The following is an 18,645-nucleotide window of genomic DNA, read 5'->3' on the forward strand; positions in this document are numbered from 1 at the left end:
GTAGTAGTAAAATCTAGTTCCTAGACCCTTATTTGGGCTCTGGTGTCACGTTAGGGCATACACTACATACTTAATAGGACAATTACCTCAATGACATCCTGCAGTGTGAATTTATGTCCTACTCTACTCTGTGTGTCACTCCCTGCAGAAAGGGTGTGGCTACCACCTGGACCTGTTCTGGGTGGGGGTGTTGATGGCTGCCTGCTCCTTCTTGGGCCTTCCCTGGTACGTGGCCGCCACTGTCATCTCCATCGCCCACATTGATTCACTGAAGATGGAGAGTGAGTCCAGCGCCCCTGGGGAGCAGCCTCAGTTCCTGGGTGTCAGGTGAGGGAGCACAGAGAAGAGAAAATAGAGTGTGACTATAGACCAGTAGTATTCAAACTTTTTCAGCTGGGACCCCATTTTTTTCGGCAGAATTTCTGGGGACCCTATTTTTTTCCGCAATAGTTTCTCGCGACCCCAACCCACCCCAAATCTAATGGCACAACCTTAAAATCGGTACATTTCAATTTTTACACCAACAAATAACCTTCCAACAAATAACCTTCAATTCATTACATTTACATTTACATTTAAGTCATTTAGCAGACGCTCTTATCCAGAGCGACTTACAATGTTTATCTCAAATATCAAAATTAAAAGAAACCAATAAATACATTTATACAATAACATTTTATTTTTCAAGATATCTTTCTCAAAAACGTTTGTTCCCTGGGTCGTGACCCTGATTTTTAATACCACTTCTACAGAGGATATACAGGACAGTACAGTCCAGGCAGAACTTGTCTCTTGTCTGATGTCTGTTACATATGGAAAGGTTTGCTGGTAGTCATTCTCTCTATGTCTCTCTGTATCTCTCTCTCTCTAATGTATAGGGAGCAGAGACTGACAGGGATTCTGGTGTTTGTTCTCTCTGTATCTCTCTCTCTCTAATGAACAGGGAGCAGAGACTGACAGGGATTCTGGTGTTTGTTCTCTCTGTATCTCTCTCTCTCTCTAATGTATAGGGAGCAGAGACTGACAGGGATTCTGGTGTTTGTTCTCTCTGTATCTCTCTCTCTAATGTATAGGGAGCAGAGACTGACAGGGATTCTGGTGTTTGTTCTCTCTGTATCTCTCTCTCTCTAATGTATAGGGAGCAGAGACTGACAGGGATTCTGGTGTTTGTTCTCTCTGTCTCTCTGTATCTCTCTCTCTAATGAACAGGGAGCAGAGACTGACAGGGATTCTGGTGTTTGTTCTTCTGTGTCTCTCTGTATCTCTCTCTCTCTAATGTATAGGGAGCAGAGACTGACAGGGATTCTGGTGTTTGTTCTCTCTGTATCTCTCTCTCTAATGTATAGGAGCAGAGACTGACAGGGATTCTGGTGTTTGTTCTCTCTGTATCTCTCTCTCTCTAATGTACAGGGAGCAGAGACTGACAGGGATTCTGGTGTTTGTTCTCTCTGTGTCTGTATCTCTCTCTCTCTAATGAATAGGGAGCAGAGACTGACAGGGATTCTGGTGTTTGTTCTCTCTGTATCTCTCTCTCTCTAATGTATAGGGAGCAGAGACTGACAGGGATTCTGGTGTTTGTTCTCTCTGTATCTCTCTCTCTCTAATGTATAGGGAGCAGAGACTGACAGGGATTCTGGTGTTTGTTCTCACTGTCTCTCTCTCTCTCTAATGTACAGGGAGCAGAGACTGACAGGGATTCTGGTGTTTGTTCTCTCTGTCTCTCTCTCTCTCTAATGTATAGGGAGCAGAGACTGACAGGGATTCTGGTGTTTGTTCTCTCTGTATCTCTCTCTCTCTCTAATGAACAGGGAGCAGAGACTGACAGGGATTCTGGTGTTTGTTCTCTCTGTATCTCTCTCTCTCTAATGTATAGGGAGCAGAGACTGACAGGGATTCTGGTGTTTGTTCTCTCTGTATCTCTCTCTCTCTAATGTACAGGGAGCAGAGACTGACAAGGATTCTGGTGTTTGTTCTCTCTGTATCTCTCTCTCTCTCTAATGTACAGGGAGCAGAGACTGACAGGGATTCTGGTGTTTGTTCTCTCTGTATCTCTCTCTCTCTAATGTACAGGGAGCAGAGACTGACAGGGATTCTGGTGTTTGTTCTCTCTGTATCTCTCTCTCTCTAATGTATAGGGAGCAGAGACTGACAGGGATTCTGGTGTTTGTTCTCTCTGTATCTCTCTCTCTCTCTCTAATGTATAGGGATCAGAGACTGACAGGGATTCTGGTGTTTGTTCTCTCTGTGTCTCTCTGTATCTCTCTCTAATGTACAGGGAGCAGAGACTGACAGGGATTCTGGTGTTTGTTCTCTCTGTATCTCTCTCTCTCTAATGTATAGGGAGCAGAGACTGACAGGGATTCTGGTGTTTGTTCTCTCTGTATCTCTCTCTCTCTAATGTACAGGGAGCAGAGACTGACAGGGATTCTGGTGTTTGTTCTCTCTGTGTCTCTCTCTCTCTAATGTATAGGGGGCAGAGACTGACAGGGATTCTGGTGTTTGTTCTCTCTGTATCTCTCTGTATCTCTCTCTCTCTCTAATGTATAAAGAGCAGAGACTGACAGGGATTCTGGTGTTTGTTCTCTCTGTATCTCTCTCTCTCTAATGTATAGGGAGCAGAGACTGACAGGGATTCTGGTGTTTGTTCTCTCTGTATCTCTCTCTCTCTAATGTATAGGGAGCAGAGACTGACAGGGATTCTGGTGTTTGTTCTCTCTGTATCTCTCTCTCTCTCTAATGTATAGGGAGCAGAGACTGACAGGGATTCTGGTGTTTGTTCTCTCTGTATCTCTCTCTCTCTAATGTATAGGGAGCAGAGACTGACAGGGATTCTGGTGTTTGTTCTCTCTGTATCTCTCTCTCTCTAATGAACAGGGAGCAGAGACTGACAGGGATTCTGGTGTTTGTTCTCTCTGTATCTCTCTCTCTCTAATGTATAGGGAGCAGAGACTGACAGGGATTCTGGTGTTTGTTCTCTCTGTATCTCTCTCTCTCTAATGTACAGGGAGCAGAGACTGACAGGGATTCTGGTGTTTGTTCTCTCTGTATCTCTCTCTCTAATGTACAGGGAGCAGAGACTGACAGGGATTCTGGTGTTTGTTCTCTCTGTATCTCTCTCTCTCTAATGTACAGGGAGCAGAGACTGACAGGGATTCTGGTGTTTGTTCTCTCTGTATCTCTCTCTCTCTAATGAATAGGGAGCAGAGACTGACAGGGATTCTGGTGTTTGTTCTCTCTGTATCTCTCTCTCTCAGGGAGCAGAGACTGACTAATGTATCTCTCTCTCTCTAATGGGAGCAGAGACTGACAGGGATTCTGGTGTTTGTTCTCTCTGTATCTCTCTCTCTCTAATGAATAGGGAGCAGAGACTGACAGGGATTCTGGTGTTTGTTCTCTCTGTATCTCTCTCTCTCTAATGAACAGGAGCAGAGACTGACAGGGATTCTGGTGTTTGTTCTCTCTGTATCTCTCTCTCTCTAATGTATAGGGAGCAGAGACTGACAGGGATTCTGGTGTTTGTTCTCTCTGTATCTCTCTCTCTAATGTATAGGGAGCAGGACTGACAGGATTCTGGTGTTTGTTCTCCTCTGGAACAAACTCCCTCCGACGCCAGGACAGCGGAGTCAATCTCTCTCTCTCTCTAATGTATAGGGAGCAGAGACTGACAGGGATTCTGGTGTTTGTTCTCTCTGTATCTCTCTCTCTCTAATGAACAGGGAGCAGAGACTGACAGGGATTCTGGTGTTTGTTCTCTCTGTATCTCTCTCTCTCTAATGTACAGGGAGCAGAGACTGACAGGGATTCTGGTGTTTGTTCTCTCTGTATCTCTCTCTCTAATGTACAGGAGCAGAGACTGACAGGGATTCTGGTGTTTGTTCTCTCTGTATCTCTCTCTCTAATGAACAGGGAGCAGAGACTGACAGGGATTCTGGTGTTTGTTCTCTCTGTATCTCTCTCTCTAATGTATAGGGAGCAGAGACTGACAGGGATTCTGGTGTTTGTTCTCTCTGTATCTCTCTCTCTCTAATGTATAGGGAGCAGAGACTGACAGGGATTCTGGTGTTTGTTCTCTCTGTATCTCTCTCTCTAATGTACAGGGAGCAGAGACTGACAGGGATTCTGGTGTTTGTTCTCTCTGTATCTCTCTCTCTAATGAACAGGGAGCAGAGACTGACAGGGATTCTGGTGTTTGTTCTCTCTGTATCTCTCTCTCTCTAATGTATAGGGAGCAGAGACTGACAGGGATTCTGGTGTTTGTTCTCTCTGTGTCTCTCTCTCTAATGTATAGGGAGCAGAGACTGACAGGGATTCTGGTGTTTGTTCTCTCTGTATCTCTCTCTCTCTAATGTATAGGGAGCAGAGACTGACAGGGATTCTGGTGTTTGTTCTCTCTGTATCTCTCTCTCTCTCTAATGTATAGGGAGCAGAGACTGACAGGGATTCTGGTGTTTGTTCTCTCTGTATCTCTCTCTCTAATGAACAGGGAGCAGAGACTGACAGGGATTCTGGTGTTTGTTCTCTCTGTATCTCTCTCTCTCTCTAATGTACAGGGAGCAGAGACTGACAGGGATTCTGGTGTTTGTTCTCTCTGTATCTCTCTCTCTCTAATGTATAGGGAGCAGAGACTGACAGGGATTCTGGTGTTTGTTTCTCTCTGTATCTCTCTCTCTCTAATGTATAGGGAGCAGAGACTGACAGGGATTCTGGTGTTTGTTCTCTCTGTATCTCTCTCTCTCTAATGTATAGGGAGCAGAGACTGACAGGGATTCTGGTGTTTGTTCTCTCTGTATCTCTCTCTCTCTAATGAACAGGGAGCAGAGACTGACAGGGATTCTGGTGTTTGTTCTCTCTGTATCTCTCTCTCTCTCTAATGTACAGGGAGCAGAGACTGACAGGGATTCTGGTGTTTGTTCTCTCTGTATCTCTCTCTCTCTAATGAACAGGGAGCAGAGACTGACAGGGATTCTGGTGTTTGTTCTCTCTGTGTCTCTCTGTATCTCTCTCTCTCTAATGTATAGGGAGCAGAGACTGACAGGGATTCTGGTGTTTGTTCTCTCTGTATCTCTCTCTCTCTAATGAACAGGGAGCAGAGACTGACAGGGATTCTGGTGTTTGTTCTCTCTGTATCTCTCTCTCTCTCTCTAATGTATAGGGAGCAGAGACTGACAGGGATTCTGGTGTTTGTTCTCTCTGTCTCTCTCTCTCTAATGTATAGGGAGCAGAGACTGACAGGGATTCTGGTGTTTGTTCTCTCTGTATCTCTCTCTCTCTAATGAACAGGGAGCAGAGACTGACAGGGATTCTGGTGTTTGTTCTCTCTGTATCTCTCTCTCTCTCTAATGTACAGGGAGCAGAGACTGACAGGGATTCTGGTGTTTGTTCTCTCTGTATCTCTCTCTCTAATGTATAGGGAGCAGAGACTGACAGGGATTCTGGTGTTTGTTCTCTCTGTATCTCTCTCTCTCTAATGTACAGGGAGCAGAGACTGACAGGGATTCTGGTGTTTGTTCTCTCTGTATCTCTCTCTCTCTAATGAACAGGGAGCAGAGACTGACAGGGATTCTGGTGTTTGTTCTCTCTGTATCTCTCTCTCTCTAATGTATAGGGAGCAGAGACTGACAGGGATTCTGGTGTTTGTTCTCTCTGTATCTCTCTCTCTCTAATGTATAGGGAGCAGAGACTGACAGGGATTCTGGTGTTTGTTCTCTCTGTGTCTCTCTCTCTCTCTAATGTATAGGGAGCAGAGACTGACAGGGATTCTGGTGTTTGTTCTCTCTGTATCTCTCTCTCTCTCTAATGTATAGGGAGCAGAGACTGACAGGGATTCTGGTGTTTGTTCTCTCTGTGTCTCTCTGTATCTCTCTCTCTCTAATGTATAGGGAGCAGAGACTGACAGGGATTCTGGTGTTTGTTCTCTCTGTATCTCTCTCTCTCTAATGTATAGGGAGCAGAGACTGACAGGGATTCTGGTGTTTGTTCTCTCTGTATCTCTCTCTCTCTAATGTATAGGGAGCAGAGACTGACAGGGATTCTGGTGTTTGTTCTCTCTGTATCTCTCTCTCTCTAATGTATAGGGAGCAGAGACTGACAGGGATTCTGGTGTTTGTTCTCTCTGTATCTCTCTCTCTCTAACCCCCCCTTAAAAGATTTAGATGCACTATTGTAAAGTGGGCTTTGTATAGGGAGCAGAGACTGACAGGGATTCTGGTGTTTGTTCTCTCTGTATCTCTCTCTCTCTAATGTATAGGGAGCAGAGACTGACAGGGATTCTGGTGTTTGTTCTCTCTGTATCTCTCTCTCTCTCTAATGAACAGGGAGCAGAGACTGACAGGGATTCTGGTGTTTGTTCTCTCTGTATCTCTCTCTCTCTAATGTATAGGGAGCAGAGACTGACAGGGATTCTGGTGTTTGTTCTCTCTGTGTCTCTCTGTATCTCTCTCTCTCTAATGTACAGGGAGCAGAGACTGACAGGGATTCTGGTGTTTGTTCTCTCTGTATCTCTCTCTCTCTAATGAACAGGGAGCAGAGACTGACAGGGATTCTGGTGTTTGTTCTCTCTGTATCTCTCTCTCTCTAATGTACAGGGAGCAGAGACTGACAAGGATTCTGGTGTTTGTTCTCTCTGTATCTCTCTCTCTCTAATGTATAGGGAGCAGAGACTGACAGGGATTCTGGTGTTTGTTCTCTCTGTATCTCTCTCTCTCTAATGTACAGGGAGCAGAGACTGACAGGGATTCTGGTGTTTGTTCTCTCTGTATCTCTCTCTCTCTCTAATGTACAGGGAGCAGAGACTGACAGGGATTCTGGTGTTTGTTCTCTCTGTATCTCTCTCTCTCTCTAATGTATAGGGAGCAGAGACTGACAGGGATTCTGGTGTTTGTTCTCTCTGTATCTCTCTCTCTCTAATGTACAGGGAGCAGAGACTGACAGGGATTCTGGTGTTTGTTCTCTCTGTATCTCTCTCTCTAATGTACAGGGAGCAGAGACTGACAGGGATTCTGGTGTTTGTTCTCTCTGTATCTCTCTCTCTCTAATGAATAGGGAGCAGAGACTGACAGGGATTCTGGTGTTTGTTCTCTCTGTATCTCTCTCTCTCTAATGAACAGGGAGCAGAGACTGACAGGGATTCTGGTGTTTGTTCTCTCTGTATCTCTCTCTCTCTAATGTATAGGGAGCAGAGACTGACAGGGATTCTGGTGTTTGTTCTCTCTGTATCTCTCTCTCTCTCTCTCTAATGTATAGGGATCAGAGACTGACAGGGATTCTGGTGTTTGTTCTCTCTGTGTCTCTCTGTATCTCTCTCTCTCTAATGTACAGGGAGCAGAGACTGACAGGGATTCTGGTGTTTGTTCTCTCTGTGTCTCTCTGTATCTCTCTCTCTCTAATGTACAGGGAGCAGAGACTGACAGGGATTCTGGTGTTTGTTCTCTCTGTATCTCTCTCTCTCTAATGAATAGGGAGCAGAGACTGACAGAGATTCTGGTGTTTGTTCTCTCTGTATCTATCTCTCTCTAATGTATAGGGAGCAGAGACTGACAGGGATTCTGGTGTTTGTTCTCTCTGTATCTCTCTCTCTAATGTACAGGGAGCAGAGACTGACAGGGATTCTGGTGTTTGTTCTCTCTGTATCTCTCTCTCTCTCTAATGTATAGGAAGCAGAGACTGACAGGGATTCTGGTGTTTGTTCTCTCTGTATCTCTCTCTCTCTAATGTATAGGGAGCAGAGACTGACAGGGATTCTGGTGTTTGTTCTCTCTGTATCTCTCTCTCTCTCTAATGTACAGGGAGCAGAGACTGACAGGGATTCTGGTGTTTGTTCTCTCTGTATCTCTCTCTCTCTCATGTATAGGGAGCAGAGACTGACAGGGATTCTGGTGTTTGTTCTCTCTGTATCTCTCTCTCTCTAATGTATAGGGAGCAGAGACTGACAGGGATTCTGGTGTTTGTTCTCACTGGAGTCTCCATCTTCTTGGCTCCCGTTCTACAGGTCAGTAAAATATGATCATTTCCTCCAACCTAAACTAGGCTTATTGATGAAAGATAACAGTGGTAGTGGCCCAAATGGCACCCTATTCCCCATTCTGTGCACTACTTTTGACCAGAGACTTATGGAACCTGGTCAAAAGTAGTGCACTGATTAAGGAATATTGTGCAATTTTGGGTGCAATCAGTGTGTTTTCTATACCAACACATGCCATTACAAGGGATCAACAGGATTATGTGTTGATGCTGTCTATGTAGTTTAACTGTGTGTTCTCCCTCTGGTCCACTCACAGTTCATACCCATGCCAGTGCTCTATGGTGTGTTTCTCTACATGGGCGTGGCATCTCTCAGTGGCATTCAGGTATGTAGAGACCAGAAAACAGTCGACAACCGGTGGTTATGTGTCAAATCAAACTCTCATGGTATGGGCTTTTTAGTATTCTCTGTGGTGCGGTTATCTTCCTTCTGAGAATGTGTGTGTCTGGAGGGAATGTAACTATGTATTCCAGCAGCATCTAAGCAGCAACTGGAGATGCATTTTAATTAGGGTGTTAGCTAGGCTGCTCAGAGCATGGCTAGGGTGTGTGTGTGTGTGTGTGTGTGTGTGTGTGTGTGTGTGTGTGTGTGTGTGTGTGTGTGTTCTCATTATGTCTCCCCTGTCACTCCTCTGTAGTTCTGGGAGAGGATCAAGTTGTACATGATGCCGTCCAAGTACCAGCCAGACTTCCCTTTCCTGCGTCACGTGCCTCTGAGGAGGGTCCACCTCTTCACCCTGGTCCAGATCATCTGTCTGGCTGTCCTTTGGGTGCTCAAGTCCACCGTCCTGGCCATCCTCTTCCCTGTCATGGTATTATTCATGACTCGCTTTTGAATGGAACAAGTATTAATGCAGGGGTGTCAGACTCGTGCCCATGGAGGGCATAGTATCTGCTGTTCTTTACTATTTCCTTTCAATTTGTGTCTAATTAAGACCTAGAAAAGCAGGTGAGGGAAGTTCTTACTAAATAAATTACCTTAACTGATCAATCAGGTACATGGGAGGAGCGAAAACATGCATACACTTGGCCCTCCATCAAATTAGTTTAACCCTTTAAAAGCTTTAATGCATAAAAAAGTATTACTTAGATGTATTACCAACAGTCCCAATGGCCGTGTTTCGGTATACATTCAAGCACCCATCAACATACAAATGACCTGACAGGATGTAAATGTTGGTTACTTATGAAGTAAATGTTGGTTACTTATGAAGTAAATGTTGGTTACTTATTGTGAAGCACTCAGGCGTAGTGGGTGCGGAGTCAGGCGCAAAAGGCAGAAGGTACAGAACAATGCTTTAATTTTGGCACAGAGAAAATAGGACACGCACATAAACGACCGGCCCAAAACCAGGACCTAAGCAGTCCGGAGAAAAAACAAAACTGAAATGCATTACCACACACAAACACAGAGGGAAAAATAAGCCCGCACAAAGAGCAGGCGGGCCTTACCGGCTTAAATAGCCCAACTAAAAATCTAAACAAGAAACAGGTGTAACCAATAAGACAAAACCAACAGAAAAGGGAAAAGGGAACGGTGGCAGCTAGTAGACCGGCGACCGCCGAGCGCCGCCCGAACAGGAAGAGGAGCCACTTTCGGTGGGAGTTGTGACACTTATGATGTAAATGTTGGTTACTTATGAAGTAAATGTTGGTTACTTATGAAGTAAATGTTGGTTACTTATGAAGTAAATGTTGGTTACTTATGATGTAAATTTTGATTACTTATGATGTAAATGTTGCTTACTTATGAAGTAAATGTTGCTTACTTATGACGTAAATGTTGGTTACCTATGAAGTAAATGTTGCTTACTTATGAAGTAAATGTTGGTTACTTATGAAGTAAATGTTGCTTACTTATGACGTAAATGTTGGTTACTTATGAAGTAAATGCTGATTACTTATAAATGTTGGTTACTTATGATGTAAATGCTGGTTACTTATGAAGTACATGTTGGTTACTTATGAAGTAAATGTTGGTTACTTATGAAGTAAATGCTGGTTACTTATAAATGTTGGTTACTTATGATGTAAATGTTGGTTACTTATGAAGTAAATGTTGGTTACTTATGAAGTAAATGTTGGTTACTTATGAAGTAAATGTTGGTTACTTATGATGTAAATGCTGGTTACTTATGAAGAGTTTTACATGTATCTTCTTTCCTGTTGATGTTATTTTCTTGTCACAAGTTAAGGATAGTGATAATTTGCTTGTGCGACCATCAGATCCTGGGGTTGCTGGTGGTGCGTAAGATGCTGGACATGGTGTTCTCTCAACACGACCTCGCCTGGATAGATGATATCCTGCCTGGGAAAGACAAGAAGAAGAAGGGTGATAAAGATGACACAAAGAAGAAAGACAAGAAGAAAGGGAGATCAGACGACAGTGAAGACGAGGTGAGACATGTTAGGTTTTACTGCCACCAGCTGGCTGGTTTAGAGAAAAACAATTCTTGCTAAATAATTAATTTCTGATGGCTGTGTTTTGTGTGTGTCTGTCTGTTTTGTGTGTGTCTGTCTGTTTTGTGTGTGTGTGCATGTGTTTGTATGCAGGAGAAGTACCACGCGTACTCCAACTGCTCGCCCAGCTCTGAGTCTGACGTGGACCGCAGGTACTGTGTGCTCAAACTACACGTCCCCTACAGTGACCTCCTGCAGCCCGTTGACGCCCAGTCACAGTGGGCTGCTCACTGCCAGCCAGGCAAATACTTCCCCTGATTCATAGATTACATAAACATGAAACATCAGCCTGGCAGATATAAGCAGATATAGAAACATGCACACACACACACACACACACACACACACACACACACACACACACACACACACACACACACACACACACACACACACACACACACACACACACACACACACACACACAGCATCCATAATTCCACACATAATTTCTCACAGACCCAGTATTCCATAGTGTTCTGCCAAGGCTGGGCTGAAGTATAATCTATATCTCAGAGAATATGCCTTCATACCCTTCTCTTCATGCACTTTAATGCAATGCAGATGTTATTTTGGGTTTTGCTAAGCAGCCCTTGCTGCTATTTTCCCTGCACTCCTATGCGTTATGAAAACTAGTTGTGTAATTTTGTGTCAATGTGTCTCTATGTGTAGACACATCACATGCATGTGCATAATTCCAACACACTAGTCATACACTATCGCCTATGTATTCTTACTTCCTACTTTTAAGGCACCGGCTTGGTTTATATTCTGTAGAAATGTGTGGCATATTTGAATAGATGAATAAAAGTTTGACATTCTATCTGTATGTAGCAGATAGCAGTATTTGAGAGTGAACAGTGTTTGGTGCACTGTGACCTCATACCACATGCATCAGGCCTTTCTCAGAGTTTTGGTTGTTTCTTTTTCCTCCATGTGTTGTTGTATGTACCCAATAGTCTAGTAGTCTATCGATGGGTCCCATTCACGAACACTACTGTTTTGTTCTTAGTAGTGTCTTCATTCCATATAGTTGAATATTCCTCTCCCCTCTATCCTTTTAGTCATGTTATCTGCGTGTTGCCTTTGACTCCTTATGTCAAATAGAAACTATGATCAAATTCATGTCTGCATTGCTTTTAAGGAAGCATGGTTCAGCAGTATACATTAGGCCTACATATTTGCTAAAAACAAACAACTCCTGAAGACTGTGAAATTAGGAGAGGAGAAACTGCAACATAAGGAGAAACTTTGTTTCTTTTACTGTTAGTTTTGCATCACAAACTGTGCATTGCATTCCTCCCCACATCTCACATTCCCCATAGGCTGCGAACTACACCGCAGAAAGGCTTGGAACACTACGGCATAAAGAACAGACTTCAATCACAGTTGACAGCTCGTCTAACTCTCTATCATGTTGTTTCACATTAATTTGCCCAACCTGTCCTCTAGTCTAATTCACTCTCTGGTACTCTCTGGCACCAGCTCCAGATGACATCTCACTACAGACCACCCCTGTCTAGCCCAAGGTTATCTTCCCCCTCGCCTGTCTCCAGTCCCCCCTCCCTTCTCTGTTTCTTTCACTGTGTATGTCATATATGTCATTTTGCAGACTCTTTTATCCTAAGCGACTTACAATAGTGCATGTATACATTTTCGTATGGGTGGCCCCAGCGAGAATCAAACCCATCTGAACCACACAGGACATACATACAGGTATGTATGATATGTATGATAACTGGGACTTGCCGTTCCTCAGCATCACCTTGCATCTGAAGATCTCCTGCCCATCGTCCCCGGCGGTGCCTATGGCCCACGGCCGTGGCATGGCCTTCCCCGTGCCCCAGGTGAAGATCGAGATGGAGTCGGACTACGACACAGACACTGACCACCCCCGCCACAGGGACATGAGCAGCGAAACAACGCTGTAGGCACTGACTACAGTGTGACAGAGCAGTGGCATACGTGGGTCGAACGCGGACGCTCTACAGTACATAGCTTTAGAGCGCTGACCCACTCACACATTATGACTCTTCTAGAATGCCTGCAGAGGACAGTGCAAGGTGTCATGGACTAACAGCTGACAGCATATGACACCTAATGTAAAGAAATTAGATGCCGGGAATACATGTACATGGAATAACTTAGCTTGAATGTACAGTACATTTATACTTGATCTGATTCCTCATATAGCTGTCCATTTTGATGTGTCCAAAGTCCAAGCAACAGCTTCTGCTTTTAACCTAGGAGGCGCTTTGCTGTCGTAAATTGTCATGGATATCTCTGTTGAGAACATGTTGACTGTATAATCTTCAGGACACGCATAGCTTTAGAAACAACGTAGAGGGATATAGGAGAAAGGTGGAGTGAAGGATCTCCTCTGTATGTGCTGTATATAAGAATATATTTTATGTCAAGATATTTATATTTCTATAAATATATAGAGTACCAGTCAAAAGTTTGGACACACCTACTCATTCAAGGGTTTTTCTTTATTTGTACTATTTTCTACATTCTAGAATAATACTAAAGACATCAAAACTATGAAATAACACATGTGAAATAATGTAGTAACCAAAAAAGTGTTAAACAAATCTAATTATATTTTACATTTTAGATTATTCAAAGTAGCCACCCTTTGCCTTGATTACATCTTTGCATACTCTTGGCATTCTCTCAACCAGCTTCCAGGTAGTCACTTGGAATGCATTTAAATTAACAGGTATGCCTTGTTAAATGTTAATTTGTGGAATTTAATTCCTTCTTAATGTGTTTGAGACAATCAGTTCTGTTGTGACAAGGTAGGGGTGGTATACAGAAAATAGCCCTGTTTGATAAAACAGCTCAAATAAGCAAAGAGAAATGACAGTCCATCATTACTTTAAGACATGAAGGTCAGTCAGTCCTGAAAATGTCAAGAAATTTTAAAGATCTTCAAGTGCAGTCGCAAAAACCATCTAGCGCTATGATGAAACTGGCTCTCATGAGGACCGCCATAGGAAAGGAAGACCCAGGGTTACCTCTGCTGCAGAGGATAAGTTCATTAAAGTTAACTGCACCTCTGATTGCAGTCCAAATGAATGCTTCACAGAGCTCAAGTAACAGACACATCTCAACATCAACTGTTCAGAGGAGACTGTGTTAAATCAGGCCTTCATGGTTGAATTGTTGCATAGAAACCACCATTAAAGGACACCAATAAGAAGAAGAGACTTGATTGGGCCAAGAAACACAATCAATGAACTTTAGACCGGTGGAAATCTGTCCTTAAGTCTGATGAATCCAAATTTGTGTCTTTGTGAGACGCAGAGTAGGTGAACGGATGATCTCTGCATGTGTGGTTCCCACCGTGAAGCATGGAGGAGGAGGTGTGATGATGTGGGGTGCTTTGCTGGTGACACTGTCTGTGATGTACTTAGAATTCAAGGTAGACTTAACTAGCATGGCTACCACAGTATTCTGCAGTGATACGCCATCCCATCTGGTTTGCGCTTAGTGGGACTATCGTTTGTTTTTCAACAGGACAATCAATGTTTAACACTTTTTTGGTTACTGCATGATTCCATATGTGTTTTCATCGTTTTGATGTCTTCACTATTATTCTACAATGTATAAAATGAGTAGGTGTTTCCAAACTTTGACTGGTACTGTATATATAGTATTTTTTTCACAGTTTGTTCATACAGAAAGTTACACTGAGTGTACAAAACATTAGGAATGCTTTCCTGATATTTAGTTGCATCCCCTTTTGCCCTCAGAATAGCTTCAATACGTTGGGGCATGGACTCAATGTTCCCCCAAATTGTTTGGGGCACTGAGTAAATTTCAGGTCTGCTGAGGGCAAACTTGAATGTTGTGAAAATTCAGTGCAACTTCCAGCGTCCATTTACTATGACCATTGAAGCTGTACCTGCTTTAACTTACAGTTGCAAACAGTGGTCAAGTAGGCTCCTGTGGCTATTTGATCTTAAATTAGGCCTACCAGAGTGTCCTACCATGAAAAACAATGTATAAAATGCATCCCATAACATTTTAACATGGAAATAGCTGTTCTATCATTCAGCCTTCAATAGCAGCCAATGTGTGGTGTTCAACGTAGGCCTACATTCCAGGACTTTAGAAAAAAACATGCAGGGCTTGACATAACCTGTTTATCAATTTGTTCTTCAGACAAGGTGACTGAATATGTTGTTGTGTTGTTTGATGCAAGAAACACTTTACAAAAAAAAATGCACAATTATTCCCATACAATTATTATAGAAAATCAGACAAATTATGCTAACCTATGCCTATTGGCTACTTAGCTTATTCAAGCCTGTCTCAAAATAGGACATTGACCCCTTTAAGACAGAAAAAGCTCTTTCCCTGACTCGCTTTTGAAAGATGTCTGGAAATGTACACATTTTGTGCTCTTGTTGGAAGCAATCACTCCCCCATTGCTGACTACGAATGAGCAATAACTGGGCTAATAGCTCACTAACTAGCAAAGGATATAGCAAAGGATAAGAACAAATGTGCCCAGGTGGCTATATGCAACTCTGGCTTTGATCTCAAAACAACTACTCACTACCACTCATGCTGTAAACACAGTCCTGTGTTTGTGTAGAGTACGGGCTGAGTGGTGAGAGGCAATTTAATAGAAAGCCTACAACAAAATCTCTTGCATACTTAGCTTTGCTTACTTGCATAGTTCTTGCAGTTTGTTTTGTTTCGGTATGCTGCATTGAAAGTGACTAATATTGGGTGGATTCGATCACAATTCCCACAGTAAAGGGAAATTTGGATAGTGTTAACTAAGGGGGAAAACTCTAGAAAGTTGAGTGAAGTTCAATCTCCTGCTTCTCTGCATGGGCCAATATTTATTCTGCACACACGCGCAGCTTAGAGGGAACATTGTCTACAAGGTGTTGAAAGCGTTCCACAGGGATGCTGGCCCACGTTGACTCCGATGCTTCCCACAGTTGTCATGTTGGCTGGATGTCCTTTTGGTGGTGGACCATTCTTGATACACACTGGAAACTGTTGAGCATGAAAAAAACAGCATGGTTACAGTTCTTGATACAAACCGGTGCACCTGGCACCTACTACCATACTTTGTTCAAAGGCACTTAATACATATTTTCTGTTTCCCACTTACCCTCTGAATGGCACATATACACAACCCATGTCTCAAGGCTTAATAATGGTTCTTTAACCTGTCTCCTCCCCTTCATCTACACTGGTTGAAGTGGATTTAACAAGTGACATCAATTAGGGATCATAGCTTTCACCTGGATTCACCTGGTCAGTCTGTCTTGGAAAGAGCAGGTGTTCCTAATGTTTTATACACACAGTGTATAGTAAGTATAACGTATAAGGTCCAGGATAACTTTAAGTGCAATCCAGAATTTCAATGTACTGTAGGTGATTGTTAACATGGCCTGCCTTTTCATGTGACAAATTAGTTTTTGAGTATCCTTATTTAGCTAAATAAAATAAATGTTTTGGTGTGTGTTTGTATGTGTGTTGAGAGGTTATATGGTGCATCTCTTCTGCTAGCAAACTAGCTTTCCTATTCCCTGTTCCCTCTTGTGTTTTCAAGCCATTGGAAAAAAGAAACAACCAAAAAAATTGAATAGCCCACTGGACTGAATATTGTTTTTAGTGCTGAAAAGGATTGATTTGATAATAACATGGTTGAATACAGTGTTTTGCAATCACGTTATTATTCCCTACTGTGTGTAAATGACTGTGTGCAATTACTGTGCAGACACTGAACAACAGGGTGTAAGGGAGGACAATTAGGGGTTACCATACTTGACAACAAAAGAGGCATGCACAGAGGTGCAAGAAATTGATGATCAATTATGGTTTATTAAATATGATTTATACTATGTACGAACTGTATTCTTCAGATATTTGGTGTGTAAATGTGTTGTTGATCCTTTCAATATTATTGATTTTACCAATACAGAGAAATGCCTGTGCATTATTGTTTTCTAAAAATATATTACTGACGTACTAAGATAACTACAGCTATGAATTTATTTATATTACTTACATTATGTATAAAGTTTACAGCATTTCAAATATTTCCCAATTTCTGTGAACAAGAAGCAAGCCCACTAAAAGTAAGGTACAAAGGTGAACGCTCAGGTTTTCTTCACTAGTGTCTATTGACTTTTGGATATGTAATGTCCCTACCGGGACAAAAGACCATTCAAATCACAGGCTACACATATTTTTTATGGACATGATCATTTAGAATAGATTGGAATAAATGTGACACTGCGTAATGAAGTATGTAGTGCAGTGTTATGTAGAAATAATGTTCCTAATGTCTACCACGTTTCCTCTCTATAACTCTTTTTTGGCACATGCAATAATGTCCACGATAAGCAGACATCCAGAAACAAATCATACTAACATACACAAATACATATGGACCAGCAGCATTAAGTTAACGCGGAATGCATGATACATCCTGTAGAAGAGACATCCCTGAGTCACTGGTGAAGCCATCTGTGAAGCCCTGTCCCTCGACCAAGGTAGGCTTCTTTTTGCACATGGGGCACAGTTTTTTCCTCTCCTGTGAGGCCCTCATCCAGACAATGATGTTCCAGCACTGGCCAGAGGAGATGGGCAGGGCACCGTGCATGTGTTGTCCTCTGTATAGGAGACCCTCTGTCATTCCCTGCTCTACCTCTGTAGACACTCTCACTCAGAGGCACCTGCAGGGTCAGGAAAACACTATCAACCAATGAGCCACACTAGACTAACAATGAGAATGTTTACTCATAGGGCTGTGGCGACTTTTGTTTGTGCAACTAATACTTCTGGGAGATTTCCCAACCCGAAATATAACAGTGTGTAACCTGTATGAACTGGCATGGTTTTAAAACCACAGTGCGTGGAATCAATGAGAGATAGTATGAACCTAAATCAAGATCACAGCTTAATTTGTTCTTTCATTCTACATAAGGTCAATTCAAATATTTCAATATCTATAATAAATTGGATATTGGGTTATTACACTTCCCAAATTGGCTCTGATTAGGCACCTGTTTCATGTCACCAAAGTAGAGGTTCCCTTCAGCGAACTTTTCCCCCAGAGACACATTGAGTGACCTCTGCGTTGTCGTAATGGTAGACGAGGTCCAGGTCTTCATGAATGTCATTTCACCATGAAGGCCTTGTGGCTGTCTAGGCAGCGTCCACAACAGTTAGGGTAGAGCAGAGATGTGAGAGGCTACAGATACTGCACACGGAGAAGGGTGGTAAAAGCCATGGTCAAATCCTAGCTCGTTCAGGAGGATCTGTGTGGACGAAAGAACATCGCAAACAAAAGGACCATGAGTTACCACAGGTAACACTTGATACATTGAATATTTTGCCTGAGGTCTCCATATCTAATAGCCTACAGATGTATTTTATATGAAAGAGGAAGCATACCCTGTAGTTCATTCTGTTGGGTCTGTAGACTGTTCAAAGTGTTCCAGCTCATCACAGAAGCGTTACATTTTTTTTTTAAACACAGGCAAGCGCAAGATCATTGGGGCTTCAAAAGATTTAAAATAATGACATGCACCACCTATTTCAAATAGGAACTCTTTATGGAAAACGTAACCTCTTTACTGGTCTCATCACTTCGACAATAATCCATCATCTGCTTAAACTCTGGAGCCAGATAGGGTTCTTAAAGAGATAGTGTAAGTCAAATATTACACTTTACAATCTTAGTGTGTATGGAGACTAAAGTATTGTAGGCTTCCTTCCTACCTGTAGATGGTAGACATGGACATGGAGGGGTTTATAAAACTCCCTTATGGCAGAAGCTCTCAGCTGACTTCACGCCAAGGCTCTGACGCCATTAAACTTCTTTGGCAATCTAGAAAGGAAACATTTAACCACACATCAAAATGGAAAGATCATTCAGTAGTGTCTAGACATCCGCGTTGCCTCCCACAATTTTCAAACGCTCCGGTTTTCGAGACCAATCATTCAGTACAATTTTAATAATACTCAAAATGCGTGGGCATTGTGTTAGTGGAGCAGCCAAGCTTTCTTAATAACACCTGTTTGGCAAACCATTTTTGGTTTCTAGTTAACTAACTAACGTTAGCTCGCAAACTAGTACAGTTATCCAACAAGATGTTTTAACATGACAATTATTTGTAGATCTACTGT

The 18,645-nt window shown here is 42.6% G+C and overlaps 1 protein-coding gene and 1 pseudogene across 1 annotated transcript in view; one reads left to right on the forward strand and one right to left on the reverse strand.

Annotated features, from left to right (window-relative positions):
- LOC115140692 (electrogenic sodium bicarbonate cotransporter 4-like) overlaps nt 1-16,356 on the forward strand; it is a 62,842-nt gene extending 46,486 nt beyond the window's left edge. The window contains exons 19-25 of the mRNA XM_065026760.1: nt 149-327; nt 7,915-7,987; nt 8,277-8,345; nt 8,658-8,831; nt 10,246-10,416; nt 10,573-10,631; nt 12,239-16,356. Coding sequence (XP_064882832.1) covers nt 149-327; nt 7,915-7,987; nt 8,277-8,345; nt 8,658-8,831; nt 10,246-10,416; nt 10,573-10,631; nt 12,239-12,410 — 897 coding nt within the window. The 3' untranslated portion in view covers nt 12,411-16,356. The remainder of the gene's footprint in view (nt 1-148; nt 328-7,914; nt 7,988-8,276; nt 8,346-8,657; nt 8,832-10,245; nt 10,417-10,572; nt 10,632-12,238) is intronic.
- Nucleotides 16,357-16,918: 562 nt separating this feature from the next.
- Nucleotides 16,919-18,329, reverse strand: LOC115140255 (2-oxoglutarate and iron-dependent oxygenase domain-containing protein 2-like; annotated as a pseudogene).
- Nucleotides 18,330-18,645: the final 316 nt, after the last annotated feature.

The sequence above is a fragment of the Oncorhynchus nerka genome, linkage group LG13, assembly GCF_034236695.1.
Source record: "Oncorhynchus nerka isolate Pitt River linkage group LG13, Oner_Uvic_2.0, whole genome shotgun sequence".
In the NCBI taxonomy this organism is placed as follows: domain Eukaryota; kingdom Metazoa; phylum Chordata; class Actinopteri; order Salmoniformes; family Salmonidae; genus Oncorhynchus; species Oncorhynchus nerka.